This window comes from Delphinus delphis, chromosome 1, assembly GCF_949987515.2.
Source record: "Delphinus delphis chromosome 1, mDelDel1.2, whole genome shotgun sequence".
NCBI classification, from domain to species: Eukaryota; Metazoa; Chordata; class Mammalia; order Artiodactyla; family Delphinidae; genus Delphinus; species Delphinus delphis.
The window spans coordinates 182,431,553-182,449,975 of NC_082683.1; the positions used below are offsets into that span (position 1 = coordinate 182,431,553).

General features: G+C 41.6%; 1 protein-coding gene across 1 annotated transcript in view; it reads left to right on the forward strand.

The window, feature by feature from the left end:
- CAMSAP2 (calmodulin regulated spectrin associated protein family member 2) overlaps window positions 1–18,423 on the forward strand; it is a 97,832-nt gene that overhangs the window by 62,375 nt on the left and 17,034 nt on the right. Inside the window, exons 4-7 of the mRNA XM_059998806.2 lie at window positions 2,499–2,582; window positions 11,209–11,350; window positions 11,643–11,782; window positions 16,506–16,599. Of these exons, the coding sequence (XP_059854789.1) occupies window positions 2,499–2,582; window positions 11,209–11,350; window positions 11,643–11,782; window positions 16,506–16,599 (460 nt within the window). The remainder of the gene's footprint in view (window positions 1–2,498; window positions 2,583–11,208; window positions 11,351–11,642; window positions 11,783–16,505; window positions 16,600–18,423) is intronic.

Consider the following 18,423-nt stretch of genomic DNA (forward strand, 5'->3'; position numbering starts at 1 on the left):
TGGGCTCTCTGATACACACACATCTTTAACTTTTATCCGTGAGTTGCGCAAAGAATGTCACGACTCAACTTTAGTGCTAGAACCTTCTAACCAGCATCTGGGAGCTGGCTTAAGAATTACTAAGCTAATTATCTCATTTATCTGTCTTGTGTACCCAGGTAGGTTAAATAACTTGAAGTGACCAGGTCTTGTACTTTCCGTGTAGTTTCCCTATTAGAAAGTTAATGAATTATCAACATGTAAAATTTGCTTATAATCATGAGTTTGGTATTTTGGATGATTTATGCCATTACATCAACTTAAAGTATTTTGAGTAGGATTTGTTAAAGCCCTTACAGACATGTAATATCTGGAATTACATTGGGGGTGTATTGTTTCTAAGTAAGGGCAGTAGTTTCTATTTATGGGGTCTGTGCTCTGTATTATGCACTTTACTTGGTACATTTTATACATTATCTCTTTTATTCTCTGTATTAGTTGTTTTGCTGTAATAATTACCACAAACTTAACTGCTTAAAACTTCTGGTAGCTCAGTTATTTGCTCACTTATTATAATCATCTCAGGATTACCAGTTTCTGTGGGTCGGGGATCCAGACCTTGCTTACCTGCATGCTCCATCTTCAGGGTCTGTCACAAGGTTGGGTCAAGGTGTTGCCCAGGCCTGGGGTCTTATTGGAAAGTTTGGGTGTGGAGGGTCCACTCCAAGCCCACATGGTTGTTGGCAGGGCTTAGGTCCAGCAGTTGGACGGAGAGCCTCGGTTCCTCACTGGCTGCTGGCTGGAGGCTGCCCCCAGCTCCTTACCATGCATGTCTCTCTGTAGGGCAGCTCGAGGGATGGCTGCGTGCTTCCTCAAAGCCAGCAGGAGAGAGTGGGGCTTAGTGTGCGAGACGTAAGCGCCAAAGTGGTATCCCATCCCCTTAGCTGTATTCTGTTGGGTAGGAGCAAATTATAGGCCCTGCCCACGCTCAGGGGGATCATTGGGGACCGTCTTAGAGCCATCGTCTCCAGACCTCTTGTGAAGTAGGTTTTATTCCAGCTGGCAACGAAGGCTCAGGTATCAGGAAATTATTAAGGTCGTGGCTTGTGAGTGGGGGTCTTGAGTCAGAGCCGGGTCGCTTCTGCTTCTGCTGTCTCTTCGGAAGAGTGTTTTACACTGCCAGGTCGGCGCCCTAAGATCTTAGAGCACGGCAGCCTACTTGGCAGTACAGCCCAAGATGAATCTGTGTGTTGGTTAAATTCCCTCTGACGCCTCGGAGTGTATCGTAACTGTTAGTTAAATTTATCATAAATTCAAATTCTTCAGTCTTTTTTTCTTAGGCACTGAACTGAATTTTAAGCAGCAGAAGAGGTTAGAAAATTATTGATTTAGTTTAGAGTTACAGTGGTTGATAGTACCATTCCGAGTTTCCAGAATGCCATTATTAATTAACTTGAACATTTGCTTATTATTACTGGACTGACCTTAAAATCAGTGATTCAGAATCCAAACTTGTCTAAACTATTCTGAAGAAATACTTTTGCACTAGACAGAGTGTCTCTTAATCATCTTGAATTATGGGCTGTTTGAACAATCTGATAGATAAGTCAGACCTTCTCCCTAAGAAGTTCCCATATGCAAAATTTTTTCATGTATTTTAACTGTGGCCTTATGACCACACTAAAACCTACTCATGATCCAGGGACATGCCTATGAGATCACAGCCTAAGAATTTGATTCAGGGCTTCCCTGGTGGCGCAGTGGTTAAGAATCCGCCTGCCAATGCAGGGGACACGGGTTCGAGCCCTGGTCCGGCTCAGAGATCCCACATGCCGCGGAGCCACTGAGACGACGCGCCACAGCTACTGAGCCAGCGCTCTAGAGCCCCCAAGCCACAACTACTGAGCCCACGTGCCACAACTCCCGAAGGCTGGGCGCTTAGAGCCCGTGCTCTGCAACAAGAGAAGCCATTGCAATGAGAAGCCTGCTCACCGCAATGAAGAGTAGCCCCTGCTCGCCACAACTAGAGAAAGCCCACGTGCAGCAACGAAGACCCAACGCAGCCAAAAATAAATAAATAAATAAATTTATTTTAAAGAAAAGAATAAAAGACAAGGAAGACATTTAAAAAAAAAAAAAGAGTTTGATTCCGAGTGTTTTTGAGGAAAATAATTTTCACTTAGCAGTCCTAAAAGAGATTGTAAACTTTTTACTGAAAAAAGTTTTATTGTTTCCCAAGCATTAAAACAGAAGTTATCAAGTACCTTTTTTTCCCCCTAGCACTCCAGCTAGTACCTGACGTGTACTAGGTACTCAACAAATATTTGGTAAAGTCATGAATTTTAGAATTTCAAACAACACCTGTAAAATACTTTTTTCTGGTTGGGAAAATGGAATTCTGTTCATTTGTGTGGTACTGGTATTTGACATCAGAGATCCGAACACAGGCATTTTAAGGTACATGTTATTTTACTGTTATATTTGACTATAAATTCAAATTAATGTTTTTATATTTTAAGGTAAATGAACATTTGAAAGACATAATGGAACAAACACAGAAATTGAAAGACCACCACACAGTGGAAGCTTCAGGAGGCCAAAAGGTACATGTTCTTAAGAAAAAAAGGCGCCTTTGTGAGACCCTGTGTTCATATGTGTGTGCTGTTTGGGGAAGCGTTAAGAGTGTGTTCATCAAATTAGTTTTTGGTGATCTTAACTGTACCGTAGAAAGCCTTTCCATAAATACCAAGTAAGTAGCAGTGCAAAATGAAGGTTAATTGGATGACGGTGTTTAGGAAAATTTGTTAATGACTAGAGCTCAGCTTCTGACATTCTTTTGGCAAAAAATAATGGGTTTGTCTTTGTTTGATAAAATATATGAAACAGGAAAACATTTTTCAATATATCAGCCTTATAATGACTTGTAGTAAGACCAGCCTCTAAAATTACATTCCAGGAATTATAAGTTGTACATATGGTTATTTTGTGAAGGAAGAAGAAACATTAACACGGATTAATTCTTTAAACTTCTTGAACAGGCTTTTAGAGTTTTTTTTCTCCAAACACTTGTGTGTTTGTGTTTGTTATATACTAAGACCTAAAGTATATTTCCTACATCTTTTAAAATATATTATAATGAGAGCCCTTTAAACATGTTGTCTAGCATTTGAATTGAGGTATAAGAAATTATCTTATGCAGAGACTTTATTTTCCATCTGGGTTATTTTAAGTCTCTTCATTATTATACAGCACTTCTGTTCATTTTGGGCGAATGCTGCTAGTTACTGATACTCTGTAAGAGAGGAGACCGGAGGAGGGAAAGGGAAAAAGCTGGTTTGTGCATCACCAGCTGCGCCAGGCAAGTTGTGCGGAGACCACCTACACTTCTGTCTCAATCTGGTGCTTGGGGTCACAGTGGTTTCCCTGGGCTTGATTCTTGTCTTTGTTGACCACCTTCCCCAGTGGAGATCTGCACCCGCTTCCCTGCTTCCCCCAGCTCTGCCCCCGCCTTGTCCCTTGAGTCCCCCAGCCCTTTCCAGTTTCCCCCCTTGCTCTTTCCCTCCCTTTAGTAGTAGAAATCCTTGCCCTAGAGATGGATTTAATCCTGCCCCCCCCCCACCCCCCATTTTGCTCCTGGCTCTAATCAGGAATAAGGTTCAGCATCATCCTGCGGTATAGGATTTCCATGGAAACCTCGTTTATTATATATATGATTTAATTCTGTAGTTTTGCATACACATTATGAACTAAATGGGGATTTTATATGCTGACATAGGATCCAGTAAACCTTGTTTCTATGGAAAAAAATGCTATTTGTGTTCCAAACAACTGCAGATTAAGTGACCTTTAAGAAAAGCAAACTATGGTATCCAGACACTACTGGATCACGTCACTCCGACTTTTTCACAGCACTCGGCCCATGGAATTGTACATACTGACCTCACAGCCAGTATTTGCTGAGTGAGTGATTGAGTAAATGAATGAATGAGTGTGCTTCACTTAAATATTTGGGTCAGTACACATTTTTACTTGAGCACAAGCATAGCATTTATACCTTCATTTTCATTTTTTTCCTCTTTTATTATTTGTTTTCATTTACTTTTTTATTGAAGTCTAGTTGCTTTACAATGTTGTGTTAATCTCTGCTGTCCAGCAGAGCGACTCAGTTATACACATATAGACATTCTTATTCATACTCCTTTCCATACGGTTTATCCCAGGAGATTGAATATAGTTCCCTGTGCTGTACAGTACGACCTTGTTGTTCACCCGTCCTATATGCAATAGTTTGCATCTGCTAATCGCAAGCTCCCACTCCATCCCTCCCCCATCTCCCCTCCCCCTTGGCAACCACAAGTCTGTTCTCTATGTCTGTGAGTCTCTTTCTGTTTCGTAGATAAGTTCATCTGTGCCATGTTTTAGATTCAATACCTTCATTTTCAAATGAATTTTATCCTTTTTCTCATTGTGAAAATCTTTGTGAAGGTAAGTGTTCATTTCACATAGTCTGTGAAGTACAGGGGTCCTCATGAAGAGCACACTGCCAAGCACAGAGTAGGTGATGAAGCCTTGCTCTGTTACCCAACGGTGGGATTTTGGGCATTTGAACTATTTGGTTTGGCTAGAAATAGAATCATTTTATTCTTGATTTACATTCTTGTAAAAACAAAATTCTTCCTTATAAACTTTCACATTCATGTATATATTTAAACATTTTTAAAATTTAGAGATGGTACCGTAACTTTTTTTTCTCCAAGCAATATTTTATAAAGATGATTTGGTCTGAAGAAACTTACACATTAGTTAGATAACCTAGTATCCTAGTGCCTAAGAGTACTATAAAAATGAGGTTTCTTCAGCAGCTTTATAGATCAGTAGTCTTGTGCATTTGGGTACAAGACCCTACAAAGATTTGGATTGGGATGGATTTAATATAACTTGTTAAGAACATTTATTTTGAAATATTTCTGATTTAACAAAAAGTTGCAAGAATAGTTCAAAGAACCCTTACACGTCCTTTACCCAGATTCATCAGTGTAACATTTTGTGTGCTCTGTGCATTACATGTTGCACACACAGACGTATATATGTGTACATTTTTCTGAAACATTTGAAAGAAGGTTGCATGTATCATACCCCTTCACCCCTAAATATTTCAATGTATATTTCCTAGGAAGAAGGCTATTCATTTACACGACCACAGGATAGGTAACAATGTCAATAAAGTGCTTTGATCAGACTTACGGCCTATGTTCTAGTTTTGTCAGTCATCCCAATTGAACTTTATATATTTTTCTAGTCCAGGGTCAGGTAAGGTATTTAGCTGTTGTTATCTCTCATCTTCTTTAAACTGGAACAGCCCTCAGCTTTTCTTTTTCATTCGTGACCTTGACATTTTTTAAGAATACAGGTCATTTTCATAGACTATCCCTCAATTTCAGTTCTTCTGATGTTTCCTCATCGTTAGATTAAGTTGTGCTTTCTTTAGCCTAGAATACTATGTAAAGTGTGTCCTTTTCCCAGTATTGTATCCAGAGGCGTGTGATATCCATTTGCCCCTACTAGGTGATACTAACTTTGATCAGTTGGTTCAGATGTTGTTTGGGTTTTTTGACTGCATGATGATTATTTTTCCTTCCGTAATAAGTAATTGGAGAGGAGGGTACTTTGAGACTGTAAATGTTCTGTTCCTCTTCAGTGTTGCCCCACCTCCTGGGCTTAGCATTTATTGGCGACGCCTACTTCAGTTACTGTTTACTATGGCGGTTACAAATGGCAACTCTCTAACTTTATCATTTCTTCTACGTTTATTAGTTAGGATTCTATTATAAGCAAATGTGACCTCATCTATTTATCAGTCTACCTATCCTCTCTTTATTATCTGTATGAACTGATGGATTCTTATTTTATTTAATGGGTTATAATCTGTGTCTGTCCATCATTATTCATTTGTTCATTGATTCGTTCATTCCCAGTTTTATTGAGATCTAATTGACATACAGCCCTGTGTAAATTTAGGGTGTGCGCCATAATGATTTGACTTACATACACGGTGACCGCAATAGATTTAGTGAACATTCATCCTCTCGTATAGATACGGCATAAAGGAATAGAAAAACCTATCTGTTCCTTGTGATGAGAACCCTTGGGATTTACCCCCTTAGCGGCTTTCCTATATAGCATGCAGCAGTGTTGACAGCACGCTGCACATCACATCCCTAGTACTTATTATCTTGTAACTGTTTGTGCCTTTTGGCCACCTTCACTTAATTTCGTGTGTATTTATTTTTGAAATCAACTTTGTTGTGGAATAATTTTAGATTTACAGAGAAGTTCCAAAGATAGTACAGCTTCGTCCAGTTTCCCCCGATGTTAGCATCTTACGTAATCGTGGCCTGTTTGGCAACACCAAGAAAATAGCATTGGTGCATTCTCATTGACTAAACTACAGACTTTATGTACAGTACACCAGTTTGTGTCCTGACCGGGTGTTTTACCAGTGTCCCCGAATTGGGGTTTGTCTCCTGTGTCCTGTGATGAGGTTGGGCCTGTGGGCCTTTTGAGAAGAACACCACAGAAGTGGCTTCACATCTCATCACGCCACATCAGGGAGCACGTGGCATGAACGCGATTCGTCACTGATGGTGTCCACCTTGACCACTTGCTGAAAGTGGTCTCCTTCACTGTAACGTTTCTGTTTCCCCCTCTGATGCTCTTTTCTTTGGAAGTGGGTCACTAAATCCACCCCGTGTTCCAGGAGAGGGAAGTTAAGCTCCCTCCCTGAAGGGAAGAGTTTATACACCATCTGGAATTCTGTAAGTGAGATTCGTACTTTCTCCATCTATTTATGTCCTTCAGCCGTTTATTTGTATCAGTGTGGATGGGTGTGTATGTGCTCTGTACTTGGTGTTGCAATCCAGTCTGTGTTAATTTGTATTGTTATGGGCTCCAGTATGTGTTGTATAGTTTGGGTTACAATCCAGTCTGTGGTATTGACTTGTTCCGTTTTTCCAGCTGCAGCCACGGGGAGCTCTTTCAGAGTTGTCTGAATTAGTAAAAAGGTCAAGTATTGAATATTTTGCAAGAAATGCAGACTCATTTGAACCACGAGAGACTCCTTTGCTTATCTTCTGTTTTGTATAATCCATAGTAATTTCTTGTTGTCGTCAGTTTCTGTGTTATGGATTCTTCTAGTCTCAGAAACGAGAGAACTCCTGTTTTTGAAATTCCTGTCATTCACTGGGAATCCTGACGCGTTCCCGGGGGCTTCCTGCTCTCTGGTCCTGCTCGTGCACTTTTTATGGCTATTATAACTGCAGCTGCCAAAAACTTTTGGCTAAACGAGAGATGCAAATACATGCAAAAAAATTATTAGGGTTATTCTTCCTGATGCAATAAGAAAAAATTATTGGAAATATTATCTCTTTGTGGGAAGCTGGTACTTTTCTGATTCTTGAGATGACATTTTTCTGATCTTTGAAGTTCTTGAAAATACCTCATTTATATTATTTTTCCGAATAATGTTATTTGTGCTATTAATTTCTGTAGGAAAAACTTTCTGCATAGAAGTTGAATATGAATTTTAACTCAGACCCCATTTAGTTTGGTTCACTTCAACAAATATTTATTTAGGGCTGCCAGAAAACTGTGCTAGGAAATACCAAGATAAACAGTTACAAATTATGCTCATATTATCTGAAATGATGGGCTTATTGTATATTCATCTGCTTAAAGACATAAAATTATATTCTTTGGAACACCCCTAGACAGTAAAATTAATAACATTTACATTCTCTTTGTGTTAGTAGCTACTTGCCTTAGAGACTCTATAAAAATACTAACTGGTGAGAATTGCCAACTGGTTTTTTATCCCGCATTAATTGAAAGAAATTCTTTATGTCGTTAAAAGAAATGATCATTGTGTTCCATTCTACATTGTTATTTGCTTTTATTCATGCACTTGTGAAACAGTCTTTCTTCTTTTCCTTCTGGGAAGAAGTCTACCTTATCAGACTTGGCCTCCTAATGTCTAAGAATTTTAATGATTCCAAGTCCAGCCCTAGAATCTCTCTACTCCCTCTTGTGATATAAATTTAGTTTCTAACGTGATGTGTGATCCCAGAACTGGGAGGTAAAATTCTTTGCTGCCGAAGTACACAGCACGTCCTGGGTACCCTAAAAACGCACATCCATGTTGGGAGAGGAGAGAGGGGAGGGAAGGTGGTGGTCTTTATCGTTAGGAACCTCTATAGTTTAAGCTAAATTGTAAAGTATTAACATTTAAAAAATGTTTTGAGAACTATAAACTTGGAACTCCACTAACAGAAACTTTACTATAACTTGTTAATTTTAAAAACTTCTGATGAATTTTCCCTTTACCTTTTGCTTCCCCTTTCTTCCTGCTGCTTCCTCTGAAGTCTCCTTCCAAATGGTTTTGGAAATTGGTTCCAGTAAGTTTGCACAGCTTCTTCAACTTGCTCTCCAGAAGTGTAATTGTAGAATGGTATCGTTTATGTCTTGCCGATATGGTCATTACGTATAATTCTGTTAGTCACAAGTAGAGATTGGATTTTAAGGTGTTTTTGATCATAATGTAAAACAGAAAGATTTTTTAAATCTAGTCAAATTTTGGATTAGAAGCTTTAAAAATAATTTAAAGTGTAAGCTAGTCTGTCAGTATTCACAGACCATCAGTAACTAGGTAACAAAAAAAGTATGGCTATAGATTTGCATTAGTTTTAATAATGTTAGTAAAAGTGAATATGAATTGCACATGTAAATTATTTGTATTGTAAAGTCATCTCTTTGAAAGGATCATTTCCTTTTGGCCTGAACTGTAGAGGATACTTTTTGTGTAATAAAGAAGTGACAGGTTCTGTGTCCCTCCCAGCACTGGACCTGGGCTAGATTCAATTCTGGTTTGACTTGAAGAGTTGATCTTTCACGGTGACATCTGGGGGTTAGACCACTTAAGTATTTCACACCCTCGGAAACAGAAATGTAACTTAGAAGTGCACCATAATGTTGAAAGATAGAAAGTATGTCCCTTTTAAATGCCAGATTTCTCCATTTGTAGAAAGAGCAGTAAGTTTGTGAGGCATAGAGCATGTTCAAGTATAAAAGACTCTGTACCCTTTGTGAACTGCAGATGAACTTTCAGGGAGTATTAAAAGTTGGTTTACCTGATGCCTCTCCTAGGATATAATCTTCAGGAAGATGTTTCGGCGTGCCACGTATAAACCTCTGATTGGTCTAAGCCGTGGGCCTCTGTGGCTGCAGCCTCATGAAGCTCTGTACGTGTGTGTCTGTGTGTGCCTCGTGCAGGTTGCGGAACAACACAGCACACAGCTCAGTTCTTTGTTCCATGACTCTGGGCACTCGGCTCAGTCCAGTTCAGACCGTGGGCCGAAAACAAGGGTAGACCTGGAGATCTGGGAAGTTTGGCCCTGAGCCCAGCCCATATAGGGGATTCCCAAGAGGTGACTCTTTTGTTTCTAGCCGGCCCAAGAGGACCTGGAAGGGTGCTTACTACCAAGTGTGAGGGGCAGCGTAAGGCCGGAAGAGGCCACTGGCTGATTGCTTTCTCTCTCCCCCTTCCTCCCCTCCTCTCTCCTCTTTTTTCATGGCTGATTTTTAAACCGTCTGCCAGCAGCAAAATGAGGCCGTTTTCTAAGGATTATGTAAAAGTCAGTAATCAATTAAAGAATTTATGTAGTGTATCTGTGTGATTTTTTTTTTTCTGAATATAGGTAGTCTGTGAGTTTGGAACATACCATTAAACACAGATGTCTAGTCCCCACTGATTCATAAGAACAAGCTCCTCTGAAAATCTTCGGAGGAAGAGATGTTCCATGAACCTTGCTCTTGAGTAGCCAGTGACAGGGAAATAGGGATAAATGTCTCCTTGAACGTGTGTGCTCTTCTGAGGGATATCATTTAGAGGAAATCTGACCTCACCACCAAATAGTAAATTTTCTCCTTCAGTAAATTATAATATTTTTCTGTTATTCTCACGAAAGTATTATATTTCATAATTGTATTTTAATTATGAAATATAATCAGGTTAGATGGAGTTAGAAGAAAAATTAGTTTTGATTACTTAAAAAAAAAACTGTATTTAAATATCAGTAACCACTACAATTGTAAAGTTTGCTAAGAAAGTACTTCGGGGTGCATCTTCATTAAGCCTTCAGCAGTACTTTTCTTGGCCTGAGGAGAGCTAATAGCTAGTAGCAGCTGACCACTGGCGATTACCCGCTGTGTGCCCGTGTGTGCATCGCACCTTCTGTCCATCATCTTCTGTAGTCCTTCGTGCTGCTGTGAAGTAGGTACTGTGATTGTCCCCAGTTCACAGATGGGGAAAGCGAGAAATGAGCACTGAAGTACCTTGTCCAAGATCACAGAGCTAAGAAGTGGCAGAACCAGGACTTGAGCCTAGGTGGTCTGGCTTAAGAGCTCGTTCTCGTGACCTCTGAGTTCTACAGCACGTCTCATGTCTAGAGAACCGCCTTACACGTTTGTATCCACTCACGCCAGCCAGTCTTTAGAAAACAAGAATTTCATCTGTTTTTCTGCGAGGGAGCAGAAACCCTCGTACTTGCTCTGTTATTGGTTAATGCGACCTCAACCAGGAGGGTGTTTTTCAGTTGCCAAGTCGTTACACTTTATTTGCATCGTCTCAGCATTCAGATGAGGAGCCAGAATATCTTCGTGGTATTGGATATTATTCCAGTTCCTAAAGTGATGTTTCTTCTCGCCACATTTCCTTTAAGAATGGTTTCACATTCCTCTGCCCGCTCTCCCAACTCTGATGCCTCTCCTCGTTCTTTCAGCTCGAGTCTCACTCTTTCCATGTGAGAACGTGTGGTCTAAGTGAAGTCTACCCTTAAAGTGAAAGAATTTCATCATCTGCAAAAGAGCAGAACTGATGATTTGGATAACAAATGGTCAAAATCCATTTTGTGATGCTTTCACGTGTAAATTAGGCTAAGTGAATTTCATGTAAATGAGCGCTGTAATGTTACGTTAAGTACTTGGCTTCAGAACCAAAGTGCTGTTGGTAAAGTGAGGTCTAGGTAATGTTTAGAAAAGAAGGATGTTGGTGAGTAGTTCTCATTTCTCTTGACTTATATTTTATTACTGATACATTGGAATCTACAATACTGTCTTTTTCCTGTATGTTGCTTAGTACTTATTCATTTTCATCTTTTTTTTTTTTTTTAAATGTAGGCTCGTTACAGGAAAGAGCAGACATTGCTTAAGCAACTGCCTTGCATTCCGTTGGTAGAAAATTTGTTGAAAGACGGCTCGGATGGCTGTGCGTTAGCTGCCCTTATTCATTTTTACTGTCCTGGTGTCGTCAGATTAGAAGGTAAGTGTTCCACTGAAATGTCTCGAAACTGCGGATAGATGGTAAGAAATATTTAAGACAGTAAATTTAATAAGTAATGACGGCTTCTTTTAAGAAGAACATTTATGTATAATTCTAGGAAGTGGTTGAGCGAAGGAGTGCTTGGTCTCTAAGCCTCTGTGTAGTGATCACTGCCGTTACATGTGTGGGTCAGACAGATTCTACGTAGTTGTGTATCTGTATTAAGGTATGAACAAAATGAACATGAAATGTACATTATCAGAATTAACCCTGGCTCTTTTCCTGTTTGAAGATATTTGCTTGAAAGAAACCATGTCATTGGCTGATAGCCTCTATAATCTGCAGCTGATTCAAGAATTTTGCCAAGAATATTTGAACCAGTGTTGCCATTTCGCCCTGGAAGACATGCTGTACGCCGCTTCCTCCATAAAGGTATTTCAACCATCCTCTTCCCCTTTGTTTGTTCAAGTTTGCTGAAAAAACATATAACCAGGTACATAAACAGTATAGCTGCTTTAAGCTTACGAAATTAACTGTAATTTCAGGCAAAAGAACTCTTGAAAAAATCGTTTTTGTTTGATTTTTCTGCTGATTTTATTTTATTTCTTATTTCTTAAAAACCTACACTGTTAGCTACAGGTTTCTTTTGTAGCGCAAAGCTAAACTTAATGTCATAGTACAGAATTAAACCATTGTTCTGATGTTGTTAGTAAAACAGCGGACGAGCCAGTAAGCGTTTCTGGGTCCTGGAGGGCTGCTGCCGCTTGTGGGGAGCATGCAGGAGGTGTGGCCGCTCGGGACACTCAGCAGGACTGTGGACTCTGTCTGGGAAGAAGGGGCCCTCAGGTCCCAGAACTTGAGGCAAAGCCTTGGGAAAGGAAGAGGGAAGGAAATATTACAGTTACCTGGAAATGAACCTTTTAGGAAGTCATCGCATTTACTAGCCATACACTTGTCCCTTGCTTCAGGACATCACATGACCTCTTAGCTTCGGGGCCGTTGCTTAGTGCCTTTCTTTCAAGAAATGTTTATTGAGCGCCTCATAGTGTTCTAGGTGGTTGGGATAACTCAGCAGACAACACAAAGACACATCCCACACACCCCCCCACACCCCCGTCCTTTCAGGGCGTTCTTTCTAGTGGTGAAGACAGACGCGTGTCTAAGGCGTGATGGCTTCTGAGCTACAGGTTCCAGAACTTCATGGTGGGAACACTGCCCTTGTTGGCACCGGCAGCTGCAGCTCACGGCTCTCGTACACCTGCCTGAAGTTAACACTTCTGTTTAAAGGCTTTAGGAGTAAATGATCTTACAATCGATTTGTTTGACGTCCGAGAGGGACAGCTTTATGTCAGTCCTAATTGCACCTGCGATGCCCACCTTCATAGAAGCTGCCAAAGGACCCCTCCCAGCGCAATGCTAGTGCCTCGTGACGCTTTAAATTCTTGTTCTCCGGCCTCTCTCTTTTTCCTGTACCTGTTCCTCGGTTACCGTGAGGCAGATTGACGGAGCCAGGGGCAACGGCGTTTCCAGAATAAGCCACTGCCCCTGTTGACCAGAATAGCGCTCACTCCCCACTGTCCAGCACATCACAAGAAAAACCTGGACTGATTTTGAATGTTTACACTTTGCCGTTTTTACCAAAATGGAAGTTAGGAGATATTTTCATATTTATCTTAATACTTTTTCTGGCGCTTCCTATTAAAAATTTTAAATACTTTTACTGAGATCTCAAAGAAGAAAAATGACCTCGTTAAATACATTGAATTGTAAGGTTACATTTGCTTAAGTTGTATACCTTGGACTTCCAATAAATAACATATATCCCTGATGTTTAGATCAACTTAGTCTGGGCATGATCCGGATACAAAGACATTTTCTTCAATCAGGCACTTTAAAAATAGATACTTATCTGCAGAGAAGACTTTGGTCACTTTCCGTGTTCTCTGCTAAATTATTAGAACCACAGTTTTGACCTCAAATGAGTATTTTAAGGCTCTAAGCCCGCAAGAGGTTGCTCGGTCCATGGTGCTGGCCGCCTTGTCATTTGTTAACTTGAGTAACAGCTGTTTGTGGGGAGTAGGGAGCGAGCCCTCTTTTCCCCTCGTGGCGGACTTGTAAACCGGTGTGCTCTTTTTAGAGGGCAGATGGGCGTTGTCTAACCACATTCAGAGTGCACAGAAGGACGTATAAGGATTGTTCGTGGTGGTGAAGAGTTGGCAGCAGTTCACCTTGGGAGGGCCACACTTGAAACATCTTGTAAAGCAGCTGTTTGAAGGAGGCAGGGGTATCTTACTGAGGCGGAAAGCTCGCTGGGAGTTACTAAGGGAAGCGTGTGGGGAGCACGCCTTATGTGCGGCATGATGCAATTTACATATGTTTTAAAAATCCTTTTTCTGTTTGTGTGCACATCTACACACATACAGAGGCGTGGGAAGAGGTCTGTAGAGAGATGAACACGGAACTGTTAACAGTGGTTTCTTCTGACTGCAGTAGTAGGATTTGAGGGAGAGGAGTTAAAGCGCACTTTTACTTTTTATTCTATGTTCCGTATGTTTGTATTCTTTGATATCATTTACAGTGTTTAAGAACGTTAATGTACAGCTGCATGACTGTCTTAACTGAAAGAAGGAAAGAAGAGCTCTTAAATGAAATTAATCTGGTACCATTCCAGGAACATGGTGACAGATTTATTGCTGTTTAATCATCGTAAATTCAGAAAGACATTCTCTTCATAAACTAGTTACTGGGAAAATTATTTCTTACTACGCTGACATCTAGTGGCCAGACACATTACAATTATGTTATTAGGACAGTTATCTTACCAAGGTGCTTAAAATAAATTTTTTGCATAATTGACATATAACATCGTATAAGTTTAAGGTGTACGGTGTGTTGATTTGATTCACTTCTATACAGCAGAACGATTATCACCATAGTATCAGTCAGCACCCTCATCACGTCACATAATTACCATTTTTGTTGTGAACATTTAAGATCTACTCTTTCAGCTATTCTCCTGTATATAATACAGTTACCATTAACTATAGTTATTTGATCCCCAGAACGTATTCATTTTATAATTGGGAGTTTGCACCCTTGACCAGTACTCCCGCATTTCCCCTACCCCAGTCCCTGGGAACCACCGCTCTGTTCTCTGTTTCTGTGGGTCTGGCTGTTTCAGATTTCCCGTACAAGTGATGCCGTACAGCGTCTGTGTTTCTCCGTCTGACTTATTTCACTTCACACAGTGCCCTCGAGATCCGTCTGTGTGGTTGCAAATGGCAGACCTCCCTTGTTTCTCGTGGCTGCACGTACACCACATCTTCATCCATTCATCTGCTGGTGGACACTCGAGTCGTCCCCATGTCTTGGCTGCAGTGAACATGGAAGTGCAGATATCTCTTCAAGAGATCTGTTTTCATTTTCTTTGCTTATGTACCCAGATAGGATTGCTGGATCATAGGGTGGTTCTATTTTTAATTTTTTGAGGAGCCTGCATGCCGTTTTCCATAGGGGCTGCACCATTTTACATCCTCACCAACAATGCACAAGGGTTCCCTTTTCTCCACACCCTCATCAGCGCTTGTTATCGCTTATCTTTTTGACGATGGCCATTCTGACAGGTGTGAGCCGGTATCTCCTTGTGGTTTTGATTTGCGTTTCCCTGATGATTAGTGATGTTGAGCTTCAGGGTCCTTAAGATAGTAATTAATTTCCTATCAACAGACAATTATGGGGTACTTCAACGTGTTTTTCCAAAAGATACACATAGCTTTCAGTGAACTGTACCAGTAGAGCTGGAACCTAGCACCAATGCTTTAGATATAATTTTATACTTTGATTTTAGAAAGTATACTATAAGTATAAAGAAAAACTATAAATCACAATCATCGTACTACCCAGAGATATTCCGTATCAACATTTCGATGCTTTGCCAGTGACTGGCCTTTCTTATAATATGTTTATTCATTCATTTCTATGTTCATTCAATACATATTTATTGGACATCTGTTATGTACCAGGCACTGTCTTAAACACTGAAGATGTAGTGAAGAGCACAGCTTTGTCCTTTTGACCATATAGTCTGATGGGTAAGATGAGGAACCCTGGAGACTATGGTATTAGATGAAGCTGGGGAAACTGAAAAGGGACCCCATCAGGTACCCGCTTGTAAACTATAGTCAGTCTCCCAAGGGCAAGGGTGAGCGGGGGAAGGGGCGTTGCATTTTGAAAAATTTGGCTTCGTAAGCCGAAGAAGAAATGACCGTGTGCTGACCAAGAGGCGGAAACAGTTTGAGTGAGGGTAGTGACGATGCAGGTGGAGAGAAGTGGGTGGATTCCAGGGCTGTTGAGGCGCAGAACCTGCAGGCCTCGGGGGTGAATCGGGTATGAGGGGAGAAAGAGGCCGGTGTCGCGGTGACTCCCAGGTTTGCTTTGTGCGCCGGGAAGGTGGCTGCCATTCAGGGAAATAAGGGTGGGATCTGATCAGACTTGTGGGGAAGACGACTGGCACAGTGAGAGAAACAGAAAGTGCATGTGCAGGTGCAGTTGTGCCTTTGGGGGCCGTTCGATAGCTGGTGGGTGTGGGCGGCAGTTCTCAGACATCAGGGGTATCGGATGCTGCTGAGGGCTTGGGGGCAACGAAGACGAAAAAAATCTGTTTCATTTAGTGACACAGACATTGGTGACCTGAGCAAATGCTGGCTCAGAGCGAGGGCGCCTGAGTGCCAGACTGGAGTGGATTAGGGAGAGGAGGGCTGAGAGCAGGTTGTGGGAGAAGCCGGTGTTACAGAAGTCCGAAGCGATGAGCAGGCCACGTGGGCGCATGCCAGAGGGTGAAGGATCGCGTGCCGGTTTCGGCTGCGTTCAGTGGCAGAGGTTTGAGCACGTGTAAAAGCCAAGCAGGAAGGACTCAGCTGAGGAGAAGAATAAACATACAGGAGAAAGGAATATAACTGAGAATGGAAAGCTTCTGAGAAGGTAACCCACAGCACAGCCTTAGGGATTATAAGCTTTATCATTTCTTTAAAAAAAAAATCACAGATTTTGATGGGTGAATGCTATTTCGAGCTGTGTTTTAATAGGTAACTCCCTGTCATTGCTTTCTGGTCGGGCGTTACCTGCTTTCTCTCCTAACTTCTTGCCTCTCGCACAGAGTAACTACCTGGTGTTCATGGCGGAGCTCTTCTGGTGGTTTGAGGTCGTGAAGCCCTCCTTCGTCCAGCCCCGCGATGCTCGTCCGCAAGGAGGTGATCAATGTTCCCGTAAACAAGCAGGATGGAGCGTTCAGATAGCCTCACCTGGTTATTCTTTTACAGGGAAGCCTGTTGCTGTGTCCTAGGCTAGCCTTGATAAATTCTCTCTCAACGTTTAAAGCCACTAAATTCTCCGTGACAGACATGGTGTAGGGGAGGCAAAGGGGGTGGCGAGAATAGCCCTGCATTCCACAGCTTATGCTGTGGAACTTGTAGCTTTAACTGTTTCTCACTTTCCTCTCTTTGCATCTTTTACCCCCATCTCTAGCTTTTTGTTCCCTGTCAGAGTCTGAGTTTTTAACATTGTTGCCCAGAAGCCACTCAAATTATGGCTTGGCTTTAAACTGTAATTTGAGCTTGCCCTTAAACCATATAGGGGCTTGTTATATTTATTCTTAACCCTAGTAGGTTTTGTGATTGTTACGGTACCACGATCTATTGATTGCTCATAATAAGGACACTGGTAAGAAATAAAGGGGTAAGTTACTGTAAAGATCTCTGGAAATGAAGAAAAAAAAAATCTCTCTGTATTTTCTCTAAAGCAGAACAAATTTTCCATCAGCTTCCATTATAAGACCAGAGTTTAAGTTCTGTAGGGGAAAATCAATTCCACATGGTAAGGGTGGGCCCACTGGAGAACTTGCCCCCGTCGTAACTCTGGGCTCTTCCTGCTGCCAGCGGTCTGCCCGGCACGAAGTGGGGTTACTGTGCCTCCCAGCTAGCCTGCTGCTTTCCTTGGTGCCCCATTTTTGTATTTTCCCTTATTTCTCCCCATCCCCACCCCTTCCCTCAAAAAATATTAAAGAAGAGCAAGAGACCAAGAAGGAGGGAAAACTGCGTACTCAGGCGGCAGTGGGTAAGGGACGTGGGAGGGCGATACCAGTCTGGTGAGTAGAAGGAGCTGCCTTCAGTCGGCTGGCCCACTGCGTCCCAGGCCAAATTCTGTAAAACATGCAGGAAATGAGCGTTTATTTAACCTGTTGTGCTTCCGAGCTGCTTAGGGCAGAGCTGTCGCGTAACGAGGCAGACCTAGAGAGCAGCTGAGGCCCTTCCCGAAGGCCACTGCGTAAAGCCAGGTGTCTTCAGTAGTTACCCCAAACGATACTGTACAGCTTTTCACCATTAACATGGAGTTTTCATGTACGTCGCTTTGTGTGATCTCATCTGTGAAGCCCACTATTCAATATATTCAACAGCTGTTACATTAGGCCTCCAAAGCAAAAAATAAATGAGCGTTATTTACAAAAATGTAAACTATACCAGTGGTTTTAATTACTAACCAATGAAATTCTGTCTCTAATTGATTACCAAAATACCAACTATTTCATAGATGTAAAAGTGACCATGTGTAACTGAAGTTCTGTGAAAGCTTGTAGCAAAATTAGACACTCGTTTATTTTTGTTTTAAATACGTTTATTTATCTTATATTAAGCCTTTTTTTTCCCAATTAGCCTTAATCAAGTGGATTTTTTTAAATTCATTTATTTATTTTTGGCTGCGTTGGGTCTTTGTTGCTGCGCGTGGGCTTTCTCTAGTTGTGGCGAGCGGGGGCTACTCTTTTTTGCGGTGCGCGGGCTTCTTATTGCGGCGGCTTCTCTTGCTTCAGAGCACAGGCTCTAGGGCGCGTGGGCTTCAGTAGTTGTGGCACGTGGGCTCAGTAGTTGTGGCTTGCGGGCTCTAGAGCACAGGCTCAGTAGTTGTGGTGCACGGGCTTAGTTGCTCCTTGGTGTGTGGGATCTTCCCAGACCAGGGCTGAAACCTGTGTCCCCTGCATTGGCAGGCGGATTCTTAACCGCTGTACCACCAGGGAAGCCCCG